General features: G+C 38.9%; 1 protein-coding gene across 1 annotated transcript in view; it reads left to right on the top strand.

The window, feature by feature from the left end:
• LOC102388272 (arylsulfatase D) overlaps window positions 1-17967 on the top strand; it is a 22334-nt gene extending 4367 nt beyond the window's left edge. Inside the window, exons 2-10 of the mRNA XM_006027315.3 lie at window positions 1235-1384; window positions 2728-2849; window positions 4066-4188; window positions 9725-10148; window positions 12543-12679; window positions 12907-13041; window positions 15110-15272; window positions 16277-16398; window positions 16859-17967. Of these exons, the coding sequence (XP_006027377.2) occupies window positions 1235-1384; window positions 2728-2849; window positions 4066-4188; window positions 9725-10148; window positions 12543-12679; window positions 12907-13041; window positions 15110-15272; window positions 16277-16398; window positions 16859-17229 (1747 nt within the window). The 3' untranslated portion in view covers window positions 17230-17967. The remainder of the gene's footprint in view (window positions 1-1234; window positions 1385-2727; window positions 2850-4065; window positions 4189-9724; window positions 10149-12542; window positions 12680-12906; window positions 13042-15109; window positions 15273-16276; window positions 16399-16858) is intronic.
• The last annotated feature ends 1952 nt before the right edge of the window (window positions 17968-19919 follow it).

Below are 19919 nucleotides of genomic sequence, written 5' to 3'. Positions count from 1 at the left end.
ACACCTCCATGCTCAGCTGAAGGATGAAGGAGACAGCTTGGGTCAAGGCTAGCCTACCCACCCTGCAAGGGGGAGGGGCGGGTTGCAGGGGAGGTGCAAAGCATCTTGGGATGCTGGGAGACTGAGTTAATTTTGATTCTGGAGCATTTTAAAAGTGGTTTATGTGCACTGAACTCCTGCTTTGTTACAGATTTGAACCAGTTTCTAGTCAGTTATACTAGTTTATGTGTAATTTCTGTCCCTAGCCAAATAGTAATATTATCAAAAGTACCTAAGTGACTTAACTCTCCTTTGCAAAAATCAAATTGCCATTAATTGTCAATGACGTTTAGGCTCCTAAGTGCATTAGCTACTTTTTCATAGATTCATAGATGTTAGGGTCAGAAGGGACCTCAATAGATCATCGAGTCCGACCCCCGGACTCGATGAATATGTGAATTAGAAACCTTAGTCACTTAGGATAAAATATTTTGAATATGTGAATTAGAAACCTGAGTCACTTAGGATAAAATATTTTGAATATGTGAATTAGAAACCTGAGTCACTTAGGATAAAATATTTAAATATACCCATTGCTAAAATTCTCTGGCTAGCATACCAGTTCTCTCTGCCACCTCAGGCCCTAGAGTTAGACCTTCTACATAGCTTAAGGCTTTGCTCTATAAAGGCTACTTCAGCCCAATGACTGTGAGGAGTGTGGCTGGGGGGTGAGGGTGTCAGTGGTTGCATCTACACAAGACACTGCTCAATAGCTCATTACTACTGTGCAGTAGCGTTACATGGCACAAAGTGTGATGTGATGCTACTGTGCAGTAGTAATGAGCTACTGCGCAGTCAGCATCACCTAAAAGTCATTTGACAAAACTACTGAGCAATAACTCCAGTTACTGCTCAGTCACTTACAAGCACTTGTATAAACAAGTTCTAAGTGACAGCGCAATAATGACTGTGCAGTCAGCATCTCATGTAGACTTGGCCAGTGGGTAGAAAAAAAAGGGGTGAAAAGCATTCAAAAAGCAATAGACCTTCTTGCCTTCTGTTCCAAGAACATGCTTGTGCAGGTAACTGCTCCACATCTCACATTTAGTTTCCCTGATCTGTTGCCCAGCTAGGTCTTTGGAGAGTTCAGGGGCTGAGTTGCATCCTGAGTGGTGTCAAGTCTTGAATCATCTTATTTTCCCTGTGCACAATACCAGAGGTCATGGATTTAAACAGCCCTTCTATTGTGTTTCAGGAGCTATCTAGCCACTCTGCTGGCTTTCGGTTTATTTCTACAGACGTGTGGAATGAGTGCAGCTATGGAGTCTAAGCCAAATATACTGCTACTAATGGCAGATGACCTGGGCATTGGTGACATAGGTTGCTATGGCAACCATACTATAAGGTAAAAGTTCTCTCAGTACTATATGTGTCTATGTAATTGAACTAAGCTTTTAATTTGTTTCTTTTAAAAAAGCATAAAATAAGAAGGGCTTCTGCCTCAATAGCAGTCCAAGACCACTTCAGTTCGTATATACACATCTTCCTTAAAGTCTGCGGAGCTATTCACAGATACAATTTAGCACAGATATGTGTGGACTTACTGAAATAAACAAGATAAAGAGAAACAGGGAAAGGAAGCAAAATCTGATCTAATATTATTCTTGCCACTTTCTAAGTTTTAATATATATTAATTCTCCAACTACTTGCCTTATAATTATGCTCTAGCCCTTGCATAACTCTTTAAATATATCTTACTCTTCATCTATTTGTATCTATGTGCAGGCCCCACGCTTTCCACACTACACTTTTCCTCTGTCCCTTATTTATTCTCTTTCTCCTTCCTTCCAGCCACATGATGCCTCTCTGACCTGGATCATGTATGTTGGCACTGACTATGTACTGCTGAGGCATGGCGCACATATACTCTGCCGCTCCAGGGGGAAAATCTCTGAGACTTGACCTGGAGCAGAAGAGTATTTGGAGTACATCTTCAGAACCTGTTGATACTTTTCAGTTCCCCTCCTCCTCTTGGGAGAACAGAGCCCTTTAGCAGTCAATCTTTGAGGCTTTTGCTTGATGTGATTGTGCTGGGGTCACAGGGAGGAACACTACAGTCATTCAGAACCCACCTGATGGTGAAGACAGGAGGATCTGGGAGGCCAGTTTTCTTTCTATTGCTTCTACATACAGGTGTCCAGGGAGAGTTAGTATGTATTACCATGTAAATATATTCTTATATGCTACAATAGATGGGATGCATTCCTAGCATAGAGTTCCAGGCACCAGAGAAAAGGTTTGAGGTCAATAAATTATGAAATGCCAGGATGCAAAATAGTTGCTAAAGGTCATCTTTGCAAATCTTAGACTGAGAAATCAGATCTTCTTTACATTCTCCTTAAACATGTTACTTCAGGAGTTTCAAGTTTGCAGATCACATAATATTTGAAGCCAGTGGCCTGATGTAGAGTTCCCACTACAAACAATATTTTCCTTCAAGGATGAATTTCTCCAGCCTTAATTCTCCAGCCATTAAAGTCTGTTCACCTTTTGAAAGAAACACATTACCTGTCATAAACCTGATGATACAGGAATGCTCTCAGGGATACCATCTGAAAGACTTACTTGTCTCACTTACCAGTATGCTTCAGTTTCTTTTAAAATGTTTTATGTTTGTTTCAAGTTTGTTTCAAGTTCATCCCTCAGCTTGCTACCCCACTGCTTTAACATGTCTCTGTATTTTTTAGGACCCCAAATATTGACCGTCTTGCGAAGGAAGGAATAAAACTCACTCAGCATATTGCTGCAGCTCCTCTTTGTACCCCAAGCAGAGCAGCCTTCCTGACTGGAAGATACCCCATCAGATCTGGTTGGGCACATATGCAGTGATACAATGCCATGAAAAGAGTCTAATAAGAAATTAATAATCTGATTGCCAATTTTGAACATTCTATTATTTTACTCTATTTTACTCTATTTTCAGCTGCTGATTGACACATTGTCGTAATATGTTTGCTACATGAAAGTCACAAAGTTGTAGGAGAAACAAGAAATTAGTCTATTTTAGGTCAACAGGTTGCACAGGAACAAAGGGCTGTTATCAGATGTGGCTAAATGTGGCTTCTCACTATGATAACTTCATGCTATAGAGAGGACAAAATGTTGTAGCTTTTCAAAACATTGCTGATGGCTAATTGATTTTTGAGATCCTGCCAATCTCTTTAAAGGAACTTGCCATGCTGCTGCTGTTTTTGCATGGGTACATCCAGATACACTCTTATTTGCCTCTTGGCTGCAGAACTACATTTGAAGAAGTTTCCTCTGAATGCCAGAACAAAGTGTTTCAGGATAGCTCTGGCACAAGTTACAGTCTGTCGGATTCTACATTTATCTCTTCTTGCATAGCACAGTGTAAACCAGAAGGGGCCAGGCTTCTGAGGCTTAACTAACTTTTATGAAGAATTAAAGAGTTTTAGACAAAAAATCTGTTATATATCTATTTTAGATACCCAATATTGATTTTAAAATATATGAGGGCCACGTACCATATTTTAGATACATAAAATATCTAAAATATATGTTCCCAGTATTATAACATCAGAATGTCTCAAAATCTTTAATAAAATTGTCCTCAACCCCAATGTAAATAAATGCTGTTATCCCCATTTTACCATTGGGAAACTAAAACACCATGAGATAAGGTGGCTTTTGTAAGTATACAGAAGTCTGTGATAGGACAGGGAATTAAATCCAGGATTTACAAACCCAGATTAACACTGTAATTTCTTGGCCATTCTCTTTGTCTGATGCTGAAAGTGGTGCCAATCTGGTTTATCTCTCACATAAAACTCCTTAACTCTCTCATGTAATATACATGTTGCAATATACAATGCAAATTCCTACCCTGATCCAATAAACGTTAATGTATTAGCTTTTATTTTTGGATCTTGATTCTGCTTATTTGCATGCTTAATTTTACAACTGTGAATGGTCCCATTGGCTTCAAAGAAAAGGAGCTTTATGAAAAAAAGGTGGGGGGAAAGCAAGTAAAAAAATAACTAAGTTTATTGTATCATATCCTGCAGGCATGGCTTCAGATAATAGGTATCGAGCTCTTCAGTGGAATGCTGGCTCAGGAGGGCTCCCTGTGAATGAAACCACTTTTGCCAAGCTGTTGCAAAAGCAAGGTTACACCACAGGACTTATAGGTAGGTTGAAACATTTCGTATCGGGAGGGTTTCTGTCATAAATGTTCTAGTCACAGTACCTGTATATAGTAAAAACTATGGGCTATTGAGGCTTGTGTTTTTGTTACTTGATAATGTAAGCATACCACCAAACAGATTATAAATTTAAAAAAAGGTCCATGAGGTGGCATGAGTACTATAATTGAAACATATGAGCATTGTATTCAGCCTGGGAGCCTTTCCAAACTTATAACAGATCTCTTTCAATGCTCCCTTTTATGTATAAATGTACATCCAACAAAATTAATGGCTTTAATTATTGAATTTATCTTCACAGGGCAAGGGCAACTAGAAATTAGCCCAAAGGAACCTATTAACTGAAAGTAGGTGGTATCTGACTGGCTAATATAACATTTTGTTTGGTCAGAGGGCCCAGCTGTTTTCAGAAACAGCTTATTCTATTTCAGGGTTATTTAGTAACATTTATAAAACACTTTGAAAATGTAAATTCATATCTAAGTCCTACCTCCCCAATGTCCCCTTGATTTCACTAGAACAGTGATTCTCAATCAGGGTAATACAGAACCCTTGGGTACCAGGAGATCCTATTGCCACACAATATTAGCAATCTTAGGTGTGCAAACACACACACATGATTCAAAAGATAAGCCCAAAGATTTCAAATAGGAATATAGCATCTAAAACACTTTGACCTGTTGTGGTCTGAGCTCTTTGCAACAGAAGAATTGTTCTATTATTTTTCCATAGTCGAGACATGAGGTGCCTTGAGTCTAAAAAGGTTGAGAACCATGGCACTAGAAGTTGGGCACCTAAATACTAGGCCTGTGCGAAGTGACTAATATTCATTTCAGATTCAGATATGGCCAATTTGGGGGACAGTGATTCAATCCGGTGTTTCAAATCATTGTCCCGAATCAATTCAGCTGAATCTGATTCGGAGATTTGGCCGCCGCCGAACTGGCCAAATCTCCAAATAGAATAGGCCCCACCAACCAACCGCTCTCCCAGCACAGTCAATAACTGCCCCGCCCATCCCCAGCATCGGCTCTTAAAAAAAAAAACGGGAAAAAAAGCCCCGCACTCACCAGTTCCTGCCATGCAGGGGCGGGGGGATCTCCACTACAACCCACTGCCCTGTGCTGCATGGGGGGCTCTGCCACAAACCCCCAGAAGCCCTGATGGCTGGTGCAGCAGGTCATGAGTGCGGGGAATTTTTTTTTTAAAGAACCAGGAGCTGGGGCTGGGCAGGGAAGCCATGGGTGAGCAGGGGGGCTGGGAGAGCGGGCAGGGGATGGGGGCTTGTGGCAGAGCCCCACACACAGTGCAGGGCAGTGGGGGGCAGCGGGGATGGGGCCTGGAGGGGGTCCCCCCATAGTCCCCTTCCCCCTCCTCTAGCACCCCCCTCCCCGTCTCCTACTTACCCGAATGGAGTCCAGGTCGAGCTCCCTGTGGCAGCGAGTGGGGACTGCCCAAATCTCCAAAGCTCTATGAATCTTTTCCAAATCAATTTGGAGAGCTTTGAATTGATTTGGACCTTTTTGTTGATCTCCCAATTTGATGCGGATTCAGAGATTTGGCTACCAAATTGGGCCGAATCTCCTCTGAATCGAATCAGCACCCAAAGCTTCGCACAGCCTTACTAAATACTGTTATGGGTTTGAGCCTAAAAGTTTGATGCTAAAACATGCAAGTCAAATTATTAGTACTGGGCCTCTCACCGCCTAGTGATACTCAGTTGGAAAAGTAGGGGTTTCATTATGTACTGGTTCATATATTCTGAGGAGGAAGAAATGTGTTGAAAAATCCCAGATTTTATGTATTTACATATATACTATAGTAAAGCAAATAATGAATATGAGTATATGAGAGACAAGAAGAAATGCCAAATAAAATTACATGGAACCAATAAACTGTGTTTGTGGGTAAATCTTCCAGAATAGACTATTTGTCTTTTCATTAGAATATTTTAAAAACAGTCTATATGCACTTACTTAAATCTTAGCAATATAGATTGTAACTTAGGCAGGCCTATTTTCTTTAGACATTCAGTGGACTGGTGTGTCAGTCCAGTCCAAAAATTGCTATCCAAACAATTTACCAGTCCTCTATTTCTTCAAGCTGCTGTTGCTTTTGATCTCAGATGTACATGGGTCCTTTCATGTAAATTTCAGGTAACTGTAGAGGAAAAACAGTGATTCATTCTGCTTCCCTTTCTTCTCACTTTTCCTTTCACCCTTCTTACCAAAAACATTCCAGTATCTATGCCTATGTACAATATTCATAGATGCAGTCAGCATTGCTTTATTTCCAACAGATTCACACTTCCACCAATGTCTGAAATTATGTTAATGTTTTGAGAAGTACATGTTTCAGTGGAACTTGCATGGTCATTAATGAAACATTTCAATGATGATTCTTTGACTGGGTTTTTCTTTTGTCTCACTTGTGTTCATGCAGTTTGGCCTCTGCTCATTAGTAATTGTACCAAATCAGCTATTAGATAAAAGTGCCAAAAAAGCCCCACTGAAGCGCTCAATCTATACACATGTTGGGCAAGCCAGTCAACTAACACAATGCCTCTTCTGGGCATGCACTCAGCTCAGCACAGAGACTCACCAAGTTTAAGTAAAGCACTCTATTTTTTTTTTGTCTATAAGCCGCCTATGTCCCTACATTAGGGGAAGGCCTACATTTATTTAGGACTGACCTTGAGCTCATTTTAAATCAACCCAAACTCTATAACATCTTTCCCTCATGTACATCATACTTCTAACCCACATCAAACTTATCCACATTGTGCTTCATATTTTCAAATCTAAATTCTCTCATGCTATGTGAAGCACAGGTCCTTTAAAAATCAGTCTCTGGAATATTTATGTCTTTTTGTGAGATTGTCACTAGCAGAGTTTCTGTGCTTGAGGCCAGCAGTAACTTGAAAGGTTGTGACACTGCCTGGAGGGATGGGCAAGGAAGCAAGCTTCCGCAGCACTGACCTCATACCTAATCCTTTGAATAGCATCCAGTCTTGGGGTGAACTACTGCTGGGGATCAAGCATAAGAATTTATGCTATGGATGGTCAACAGACATGGGTTTGTGGTCAACAGACATGGGTTTGAGGCCAGTCATAAGCTCTCAACTGAAAGTTAGGGTCAAGATACCCTTGGATTACCATGAAAAGTTCTCTTGTTAGGCAATGCTATGGGTCTTCATATGATCTACTACTGTTCAAAATTGAAAGACTTGTAGATTGATATTCGAAAATGGATTAAATGTTTTTATAGAGAGATATCTGTCCAGATTCTTTAAAGAAATGCCATAGTGTTCTGACATGTAATAATGATAATCACTTTCAGTGTGTGGACAGATAAATAAAGTACATCAAATTCAAAAGGGGCAGGAATTTATTGTGCATCATCTATTCTGCATAACTCTGAGTCTGCAGTTGACTCCTCAGCAGATGTCTCTACACATGCAACTAGGGAGGCTTAATAAACTGCATTGCAACCTGCCAACCTGGGGCTGCTCCTACCTGGCTCAACATGCTGCAGAGGTGCTGACTGGGGCATGAGAGTGCTCTTGTGCAGGGCTAGCCAGCAGTCACCATTTACAGCTGCATTGCGGCAGAGTAAATAAGTCTACCATAGGATAGTACTTGTGTCTAACAGTACTGTTCTATGGAAGAGTTTAATTAGTTTACTAATAGCACTGCATGTGTAGACACTAATGTTTTACTGAGCTGCTAATTAGTCAGCTTCATAGTAAATGTCTTGTGTAGATACACCCAGTAAGTGAAAGATAATCTGCAGTAGTGGTTTACTAGAAGTGAAAGATAATCTAACACTAGTGGTTTACGCTTTAATGATAAGGAGCTAAAACTACCATGGTTTAGCTTTCCCTAACCATGGCTGAGGTGGGAACATGAAAAATTGCACAGAATAACAAAACATTTCTACCCTCTTCTAACTTGATATAATATCTTTCTTTGTTCGCAATCTTAGACTCCTTGTGTTACTATGACTTCCAGCTCACTGTTTTGGCTGCTATAGAAGTCTTGTCAGTTGCCAGAGTTAGATTAGGAATGGACATGTTTTAAGCAAAAATAAGCTAAATGGGATAAAGATAAATCACTGACCCAAATTTAAATACAGTATGTATCTTTAACATCATCCATAACCATATGTTACCTCAACACTGATTATTTTACTGTAATCTTGAGTATTCCATTTTACATTGCTCTTGTCTGAAAATGATTTTTTTACTATCAACAGTGTGAACTATTGTTTAGTTAAAACTCAACAACCAGAGGTTTATGGTGTGACTATTTAACTTGTTCCTATGATATTTTATTAGGATACTTAAAGCAACCTATTTTTATCTCTGTAGGTGGCCTTGTTCAAAACACAGCCCAGGCAGTTTCATGATAAAAGCCATGCTATTGAAAATGTTGGTTTGAATTTGCCCTGCATTTTATTTTATTGCTGTCATTAAATAATTCTTGCTATTAACAAAAATATACTGTTTCTTAACAGAGAAATTAATAGTAAGTACATATATTCAGGACTGCATGCTGGTATGTGTTTGGCAATAGTGAGTCTTATATTATCATCTTAATGGTTTTGGAATGAATTTGGAGATGTGGAATGTTATGTATAACATCTCTATAAATCACATGTATATAGTCCTAAATAATAACATGAGGAAGCCATTGATTTTGCCTCTGAGTTTTAGACCTGCATATGGGGATATATTTTTTCAAGAGCAATTAAAAATTGTCGCATGAAATCACTTCCTGATTGCAATTAAGAGCAATACTGGCACATAAGATCCTTTACTAAGAACCTGGTCTATTTTCATCTTTGTAGACATGACTGGTAGCATTAGCTATTGTTGACTGCTTCTTTTTTAATTTAACCTGATTTTAGTAGACAACCATCAACCTTTCTAGATCATCTTGTATTTGTAAGAGGTCACCAGGACCTCTGACACCAAGGCAGGAGTATGGAGTAGTGGAGGCTGCCCAGACCTTCAATCCCCTCTTTAGACCGTTGAGACAGTATCCAAAGGCCAGAATGAGTCCAGATGTTTGGGGCCCTCAATGGCTGTAGTTATATACACATCCAGGAATCAAACCTTGGTCTCCTATATGGCAAATAAGGATTTTATGAATGAACTACAGCAGCAAGCTATGCCTGATTAAATATTTGAAAAAAAAGCAGCCAAAATGGAGTGGCCATTTCTGAGAATACCACTAAGGAAAATACATAATTTTGTTTAAAGAAATTTGTAACTACGAGATGAAGTTCAGAGGGGTAGAGTATGCTGTGGAAGAAGACTGGGATAGGAAGTCTAAGCTGAGGAAATAGTTAGGTGAGGAGAATGAGACAGGGACCCAGGTTGAAGAAAAGACAGGACTGGGATAGGCATAGACTGGAAGGGAAGAGGCCAAAGCAGTAAGTGTTGGAGAAAAAAAACACAATGTTTTTCGTTTAAAATAGCTGCCTTATATGTTAATAATTCATGTTTTTTAAATTTTAGGGAAGTGGCATCAGGGTGTGAACTGTGAATCCCTCAATGATTACTGTCACCATCCTTTAAACCATGGATTTGACTACTTTTATGGCATGCCATTTACTCTTCTAAATAACTGTCAGAAAAACAAACTTCCAGAGCTAGATGCAGCTCTTCAGGCCAAGCTCTGGTTTTATACTCAGGTAATTGCCCTTGCTGTGCTCACTGTTATCACTGGAAAAATTGTTGGCTTGTTCTCCACCAGCTGGAAAATAGTCACCTGCATGGCCTTAGCTGGTTTTCTTTTTTTCACACTCTGGTTCTCAAGTTATGGCTTTGTCCAATATTGGAACTGTATCCTGATGAGGAACTATGACATTACTGAACAACCAATGAAGTTGGAAAGGACAGCTTCTCTCATGCTGAAGGAAGCAATTTCATTTATTGAAAGGTAACTGAACTTTGTTTTTCCCTTAAAAAGAAGAAATAAATAAGAGCTTGAAATAGGTCTAGATTTCTGCAAAAAAACAGTGGCTGTTTCTAGCCAACTATTCTCAAATATTTTTGAGCCATACAACAACTATATCTGCATACAGATTTGATTTAAATAATCCTGTAATATGAACTACTGGAGCTTTTCAAATGAGAGGGTTTAACCAGGTGATGTATATGCCATGAGCTAGTTTTCAAGTTTAATTATTTGAAGAAAACAGTGAAGTATATGCCCCAAAGATATCAGACAAGCTCTAAACTAAATATATCTCTTCATAGAATCATAGGAAATTAAGGTTGGAAGGGATCTCAGGAGGTGATGTAGTCTAATCCCCCGCTCAAAGCAGGACCATTCCCAACTATATCATCCCAGCCAAAGTCTGTGGGATTGTGTGAGATGCAGGTCACTGAAGAGTTGAGCTGACACTGGATATACATGTAACCTAAATGGAAAGGTTTTTCAATGGGAGGTGTGTTCCTAAGTTACTGACGGTATGTCTACACTACTTGGGCAATGCTTCTCAGGGTGCCCCTTACAAGCACTTCTGAGGGTGCCCCTCCAACTACCTACTTCTGCTCTATATCTGCCAACCCTGGAATGACTCAGTGTTGGCCTGGAGACCATCTTGTCATGCACACCAGATACCTGACCATCATGCCAAGCGTACCATATACAGAGAGCTTGGGAGTGATATCAGGGAACACCCTGAGGGTGGCTTTATTGCCTCATTTCCAGGTTTCTTAAATTTTCCAACTGCACAATAATTAAATAACTTTAATTCTTTACAAAAACAAGCATAGGCCATTCCTCCTTTTCATTTCCTGTGTACATGTGTGTAGAGGAGTAGGGGTTAGATGGAGCCATGCATCTCAGCAGCATTTTGAAGAGCTCCGTGGAAGTGTTATAGGCATACCCCTCAATAGTACTGAAAACCCTATCCTATATAATGCACAATAGTAAGATGTTTATGGACAATTTGTAATAGACTGCAGCATGGCAGCTTAGACTGTCTCTGGCAGTCTAAGTGATACTATTGTGATATGGGACTGCAGCAAACAGTACAGTCCAAAAATAGCCTACAGTCTATTGCCCATGCTCTTTGTCCTTCACTTTCTCTTTAGAGGATGCTTTTTATGTTTCCATACCTCCCACTTCCATTGCTACTGGCCCTACATCCCCTCCTTTTGCTTATAGACATATAAACTCTGTCTACCCAGCCTCTCCTGCCATGTTGTATCAAACAGGCTTCTCTCTGGTCAAATACCACATTTCTCTTCCAACTGTTCTTGTTTTATGTTCCAGCCAGCAGTTGCATGGCTGCTCTATCTCAGTCTCTGACTATTATTCCTATTCCCACCTAGACATCATTATTCTCCATGGAAACATGCTCTAATTAACCATATGGTATCTATCAATTAGCCCACCACATATACTATTCTATCTCCTTTGATGGCTCATCCACCTGAGTGTCCATGGGGAAACAAAACCCCCATGAAGCACATAGATAACTGTACAGTTCTGTATGTGCCAGGGAAAATGATTTAGACAGTAGCAGAAGCACAAGGGAGTGTGAATCTGTAGGCCAGAGTCTAGGGAGGCTGGCCTTAGGTTCTGGTCCTACATGAATTTTACATGAATTGGTCATTGTTTTACAAGAGAAGAAATAAACCTGCCAGCAAGGACTGGAAACCAGAGATCCCTTTCCAAATCTGGGTCTCATTTCCCTTCATTGAAGGGAATGAAGTTAGGAACCTGATTCATAGAAGCACTTTTGTAAATAGTAGTATCTATTTATATATATCTTTGTAAGATCTTTGTAAAAATTTGGAAGATCTTTGTTAAAAAACTTTTCAAATGCCTACACTTTTGAGACTGAGATTATGGCTCCCTGTCTACCCAGGTGAAAATTGTACACTCCTTGATATATAATATATAATGATGACCTTCAAACAATGAGATTTCCTTCGGCCTAGTTACTGTATATCGTGTGTCCCTCTCATTTCCTTATTCAGCTTACAGCTTTCCAGGTCTTTATTTTCTCTTTGATATAAGTACTGAAAATCCTTAATTCTCAAAGAGGTAAGGCCCACAAATTTAGATCTAAGATGATGTTACCTAGGAATTATTGTAAGCCTCTGAAGAACAAGTTCCCTTTGCAAAGTATGCTATCCCTAGTGTAATTAATGTTATCTGGTGTGGACACTAAGAGAAATGTTGCCCTGCATGGGCTAAGATGACATTGGTGGTGTCATTGTGGCCCTAGACAGAAAGTAAGTGTTTGCATATATGAATATAAATGGCTCTAAAATGTTCCAAATGCACAAGAAATAAATAATTGTTTAATTCTTAAAGAAACAAGAATGGAACATTCCTCCTCTTCATTTCCTTTTTACACGTGCACACCCCCCTTTACACCACAGAGAAATTTCTTGGGAAAAGCAGACATGGCATATATGGAGATAATGTAGAAGAAATGGACTGGATGGTAGGTAAGTGCTCTTTGTGGAAGAGACTCCCTTTAAACAGGTAGCATTGGATTTTAGCCATAGAAAACTAATGCTAAGTGTTTAAAATAGTAGAAAGGTATATTTCTGCTAGGAGGAAGAGGATTCATTATTTATCCTTTAGCCATTTTAATTAATGGGCTTAAACTTTGTGTGAATTTGTTTAATACTAGACATTACTGTCTGTCTTTCTGTTTACCCTAATTTTTAAGGCAACATTCTTGATGCTATTGATAAGGAAGGTCTGAAAAACAGCACTTTCACTTATTTTGCCTCTGACCACGGAGGACAATTGGAGGCACAAGAAGGAGAAGTCCAGTTAGGGGGCTGGAATGGCATATATAAAGGTAAGAAAGGAAAGGTATGACCCTTTTAATCTGAAAAATGCAATAAAAATGTAATTTTGCTTGACTAGGAAGGATGGCATGGATTCAATATACAAGCATTATATATTACCTGGGACTGGAAACTTCATCTCTCTGTGCCTTATCTTTCCATTGTATAAAATGGAATTATAATACTTACCTAAGAAGGGATGCCCACTTAAAGCCTATAAATCATTTCTTGTTATCCATACAGAAAGTGCCATAAAAATGCAAAATATTTAAATTAAATTAATTACTAACTGTTTTTTTGTTGAATGTGATGATGACATGGAAGAATAAAAGAAATAAAACTTTCTCTTTCGAGAGTATAATCTCTTGAAGATCACAAACTGCCCCCTAATATGGGCAAGCCTGTAGATGGTGATGCTTTACTTCAGAGCTAATTAGTCAGCTCTGCAGTAAGGTGTATGTGTAGATGCACATGTAAAAGCTACAGAGCATCAGTGCCAGATATAACATTTGTAAATGTTTTCATTTATTAAACTGGAGTTTGTTCCAATTTTGCAGCCACAATATTTTAATGTAGTAATTACACAATGTACCACCACAAGCAAAAATTTCAAATTCTAGGTCCATGGCTTCTGAGACCACCTGCCCTGAGGGAAGGGAGAGAGACTCTTTCTGGCTCTTACATAGGCATCTAGGTTTTGATTCATGCTACTACATGGAGAGTAGCTTTCTTCACCAAGTTTTAGGATTGATTAATGAGCCTCATGAGATTTAAGCCACAAACAAGATTATAACAATAAGCAGCTTAAAAGAAGTGGAAATGTAGTAACTACGTTCAGAGTGTTCAGCTGTATCACAGTGAACCACTTTTCTTTGGCTCTAGACACTTAGAGAGATGCTTGGTATGTGGAGAAATAGGTTTTTCTATCAGTATCTGGCTGGTCCCTCTGTGTGTGTTGGAGGAAGGAAAGAGGGTGGGGGGAGGTATATTTGGAAAATGAATTTGGTTGAAAGGGAAATGTGACAAGTTTATATAATATTCAAAAGGCAAGGATGCCTTATGGTAACATGGAAGATATTGAAATCTGTCACTTACAATGGAAAATCCATAACCTAAAGAAAGCCAGACTACACAGTAGCATCCTCTTAAGCCTGTACAAGGAACATAACATCATCCCAAGGGAACACATCATCTGCAACCCTCTAGCTAACACACACAGTTACATATATGCAACACAAATATGCAGGAGAACTTCAGAAAAACTGAAAACAATCTTCACCTAACCTACTTCTACATAGTTGGTCCAATAAAAGATATCCCCTAAGAAATCCTTGCCTCTGATATAATTTCTAGACCATCATGGCTATCACCACCACTCTTCCACTACTGTAATATTCCAAGCATTTGTTATGGTCTTGAATTGTGTAGGATAATTATTTCAAAACCACCAAAGTCTGGAACTTCAATCTCATTTTTAAAAGTGAAATGGGCACTTAGGATGTAGGCTCCTAAGATTTCAAAAGTGTGTGTCCATATCTCATTTTTCTCTTATAACCAAATGCAACCTATCTGTATTCAACTATGAATTAAAATGAGGAATGAAGCTTTTACAGCTTAACATTTAGAAATATTTAATATATTCTTTAGACTTGAGCATCCCTGCCCCTTCCATGTCTGTTGTGCAATTAAGTTATTTAGTAAAGAATTTCATCACCCTTAATCCTAAAAAAGCTACCAGATAGCGCACAGTATGCCATGTGAAGAAAAAGGAAAAAAAATCTTACTGATGAATAGAATATACTTTAAAGTTGTTTATTTTTCTACTCCTTCCATTGCCAAAACATAAAATCCAGCAGATCTTAATGATACACATGTTCCTAATTTCATGGCTGGATTTTTTCTTCTGTGTTCTGTTGTGTGCTCTGAGCTCTGAAATGTGCGGAATTAAAATTTAACCATGAAATATTAAGCCTTAGAGATGAGCAATGTGTTACTGCCATCTGTTTGTAACTTCATATACAACAAATTATACGGATAACTTCTAGAAAGATTCATAATTGTCATGTGTTGCTTCTCCAGGTGGGAAAGGCATGGGAGGCTGGGAAGGAGGGATCCGTGTGCCAGGTATATGTAGATGGCCAGGAGTTTTACCTGCTGAGACAGTTATTGATGAACCTACAAGCCTTATGGACATTTACCCCACAGTTGCTTACCTGGGTGGAGGAACAGTGCCCCAGGACAGGTATAGTAAACATGATGACAGTGTCACTTCCTAGATTTTTGCTCTATTTTACTTCATAGGCTAAGTACAGACAGTGAAAAAGCCGGAGGCTGAATTGCTTCAGTCTTTACGGTCTAAAATGCATGGATTTAACCAATAAGCAAGTGAATAGACATTCACTTGTGATTCTGGAAATGCAGCCACATGCCTGCAGTGGCCCAGGGCAGAAGCTGGGGGGGCGCTAGAACACACCTCCCTCCTTGGCTGGCGTAGACAGCTTGAGCCAAAACTAGCTTGCCCAGCCTGTGAGGGGGAATTTGTGGGGGAGATGCAAAGCATTCTGGGATGCTGGGGGATGGTGAGTTAACTTGAATCTGGATGGGATCTGGGACAGAAGTTCAATAAACCCATTTGAGTCTAAATCAGTTAAGGCCGATACTACATCCATTCAGGTGTATCTTAAACCAGTTTGGGCCATTTTGAAAGTGGTTTATATGCACTGAACTTCTGTTGTATTACATATTTGAACCAGTTTCCAATCACTTGTACTGGTTTATGTGTAATTTCTGCCCCTAGCCATAGTGTGCCATACGTGAGCTTTGATGCTCTGAACTTCTGCTGTGCTCATGTGTAAGGTAAACTGTCACAGAGGGTCATAGTATGCCGCCTATGAAAGACCTCTAAGGAAGGAAATATTAGGAACCTTAATAGTTCAATAAAACTAATTCTAAATTCAGATTGTTTACATACCATTAAAAGGGATGAACCTGATTCTCTCTCTCTCTCTCTCTCTCTCTCTCTCTCTCTCTCTCTCTCTCTCTCTCTTTTAATAGCATTTTATTTAAAAGGGATTTTAAATGTGTTTATTTCCTAACAACCATCCCAAATGGCCAGATAAATGTATAAACAAATTCTAAATCTAGTGAGAGTTAGCTCTAAGAGTTCTCAAATACACAAAACATAATAAATACAAAATTCATTGCTGCACAGCTTATCTTTTATTCTACTTCTTTTCATCACCTTAGGGTAATTGATGGCCACAACTTGATGCCTTTACTGCAAGGGAGAGTTCACCAGTCAGAGCATCAGTTCATATTTCACTACTGTGGGTCATATTTACATGCAGTGCGGTGGCACCAAAAAGACAGTAAGTATAAATACTCTTTCCAGGATGGATGCAAACTCTAGCATATGTTTCCTCTTTGTAACTACAGCAGCATTCGTACAGTATGCAATAGCATCATCAATTTGATAGATGTTTCCTGTAATATTTTTCACGCACAGTCCAAAATCTGCTGTCTAGGTATTGACTGATGCTCAAATGGAGAAGCCTTATGGCACAAGAGTATTTACAAGCTATGTAGAGAAAAGGCATTATAGGTAGTTTAGTGAAAACAAAGACTGTACTATCCTGCATTCACATTTTTCATATCTAAATTATCTATTGTCTTCAAAATCTGTGTCATGTATAAAGGGGTTAAAAGTTTGTAAAACTTATATTTTTCATGGTAGGTGGTTTTGTCTGCATTTTGGGGGGCTTCTCTTAAAAATTGTTCTGCCATTTTATACCCTCTTCTAGTCACTCTATATGGGTTTTTTCTTTCCAGGCGGCATACTATGGAAAGCTCACTATGTGACCCCAAAATTCCACCCAGAAGGTGCTGGAGCTTGTTATGGAAGAAGAATTTGCCCATGTTTTGGAGAAGGTGTAACCCACCATGACCCTCCTCTGCTATTTGATCTCTCACAAGACCCTTCAGAGACCAATCCTCTGTCACCTGGCACTGAACCCCTATTTGACACAATAATGAGTAGAATAGACAAAGCAGTAACAGAGCATCGCAGGACACTGACTCCAGTCCCTCAACAGCTCTCTTTATACAACATTATATGGAAACCTTGGCTGCAGCCCTGTTGTGGGACATTCCCTTTCTGTTGGTGTGATAAAGAAGGTGACAGTGCACATGACTCAAAGTGAGTTGCAGTTGACAAAAATCCTGTAACAGCAAATGCTTTGCTACAGCCAGCCTTTAATAACATCATTTCTGAATAGCATGATATCTTGGGCCAAATTATACCTAAAATAGCCATCTCTACCCCCTCCTCCCTCTTTCTTCTCCCTAAGGAATTTAGTAACTAGAAGCCAAAGACTGGGCCTTAGCTCTTCCCACTTCTCCCTCTCCCACTAGTAAATGTACTGTGGAAAGCACTTTCTATGTGAAAAAGAACCTTCAGAGACTGGGTTCCTAAATATGAATTTTGAAGCCTAACTTTAGGCATCCATTTCCAATAGAAAATTGGCCATAGTGCATCCAAATATATTGGTTTCAGGATTACAGCTGCTTCCTTGTCCCAGATCACCATGGCCTACAAGAGGCATAATTCATTCAATGTTTATGTCTGGCTATGCTTATACAGCTGTAGATATGCATACATAAAAGGCAGATGGACAGAGAGATAAAGTGGTTTACCAAAGGCATTCTGCAATTTTTCAACACTTTTTGAACAAACTGCAGCTTTAATGGAACAAGAGCAAAGTAAATGATCTTAAGCTATGTAAAGCACAATATGGCTTTGTAATTTTTTTTTCAGTTGTACAATCATTACTAAAAGAAGAAGCCTGTTTTATTACTGAGAAAGGGGTCCTGTTATAGTTTTGCTTTGTAATTGACCATTTTAGTCAACGGCACCAATAAAAATTTCTCCGATAAACTTACGTGGCATGTTTGTAGTCAACTTGACTAAAGAAATACAATGATCATGGGGGAATTTATCACTTTAATACTGAAAAATAAAAGAACATTGATAGCAATCTATTTAATTTACTGTTATAAGTTATTTTATTTGTATATTAAGGGTCTCCCAGTCACGACTACTTTACTGGGATCAAAGTCTTCCATGGTTGTAACTACATTCAAATTCACCAGGGACAAATTTGGCATGTTATTTACAGTTCACACTGAAAAAGTCTGTATTTTTTTACTTAGTTTCATCTCCACACAGAACTGTGGAGTCTGCACGCTGCATGTATAGTGATCACAAGGTTCAGAAAAAAACACAGGCATATAATGCATGAGAAGAACTAACAGTGAGCTTTATTGTAAGATGGTAAGCAACCTCTGTAGGTCCTTTGTCTTCTTTCTAGGAAATCAGATACTTAACTGAGGGACCATCTCCCACTTACCAAGTTCCTCAGTCCTCCTTAGTTCAGGAGCATCTTTAAATTACTTCTTTCACTACAGAATATGTAGTACAGCTAGAATTTATTAAAGCTGGAATACCTAAACTGAGGAAGAATTTGCAATTTAGAAAGTGAGAAATAGGAAATGGTGTGTGGGTGGGGGGGGGAGGCATGCACACACATATTTATAGGACAGTCTGAGAGAAGTCCAGCAAGCAGTTACTTACCTGAGTACTATCACTGCATTGATTAACAGAAATGACATTTAGCAAAATTGTATAGAACTAGGAAGATATTTATCTTATTTTCTCCAAAATATCAAATGAAAAACAATGAGTTCATGCCCTTTCTCATCTTTTTGACATTCAAGTGTTCAGTTTTCTTCTTCACTGTTGTATTCATTTTATGTTCCCTCACTGATTACTTGTCAGATGAAAAACAAACAACTTTGTTTTAGAAGACAGGAGTATGAAGGGAGCAAAGAAAGGAAAGATGGCATAGAGAAAGCAGTGAACTGAAATTCAACACCACCTGCTGGCATAAGATTGTCTAAATTTAGTAACTCCTACAAGGTTAGAGGCGAGAATAGGCACAAATGGCTCTAATCGATCAGATTATAAAAAAACAAAAACAAAACACTGCAGGCTCGAAGGGCAAAAAAAAAAAAATCATTTCAAGTGGAGTTCAAGTCAGCATACCACTACAAGGTTGCAATGACTGATTGAATATCCTGGATGAAAGCCTGCCTCTGCAAAACCCATGTCAAATTAGAACTTCTTTCTTAGAGGGGATGAGTAGGTAAATGGTAAATAAAGCATGATGTATTTTTAGAAAAAAATGTATCTTCTAAATTAAATATTCACTACTGGTACTTGATAATTTTTCCTAAGACACACCAACAGCAGTGGTTTTAACCAAGATGTTTGTTTGCTTGTTTAGTGATATATTTTATTGGACCAACTGTATAGCTGAGAGAGATGTTAGACAAGCTTTCAGGCACAAAGTGTCCTTTTTGTACACCTCCTCTCCCAACTATGCAGTTGGTCCAATAAAAAGTATCACCACAAAATATCACCCCTTACCTCTCCTAGATTTTCTGGAGCTTCACAGCTACGACAATACTCCATATTGTAATCAGTGATTTAAGTTAGGAGCACTGGAATAATTGCAGAAACAATGACAGAAATCAGATTCTAATTTATCCTCATTTTGATTGATAAAAGTCTCTCCAACTCACTGCTCCCAGAGATTATTAGTATCACCTTTGGAAAACACAATTTGCCTTCTTCCTTAAAATGTGGCATAGTTCTCAAAAAAAATACTTCTAACCTGGGAGGTTTTGCAAGCTACTGCCCAACCCCAAATGTTGCATTTAGGAGCAAGATAGTCAACAAGTGAAGAAACACCTTTAAACACACCTATCCCTGCCAATATCCTGTTCTCCTCCCACTGGGGGTTCAAGCTTTTCATCTTCATGCTCTAACTTT

The sequence above is a fragment of the Alligator sinensis genome, unplaced genomic scaffold (assembly GCF_000455745.1).
Source record: "Alligator sinensis unplaced genomic scaffold, ASM45574v1 scaffold395_1, whole genome shotgun sequence".
NCBI lineage: Eukaryota > Metazoa > Chordata > Crocodylia > Alligatoridae > Alligator > Alligator sinensis.
The sequence above is the reverse complement of the archived record's forward strand: the minus strand, read 5'-3'. Positions and strand labels throughout refer to the sequence as shown.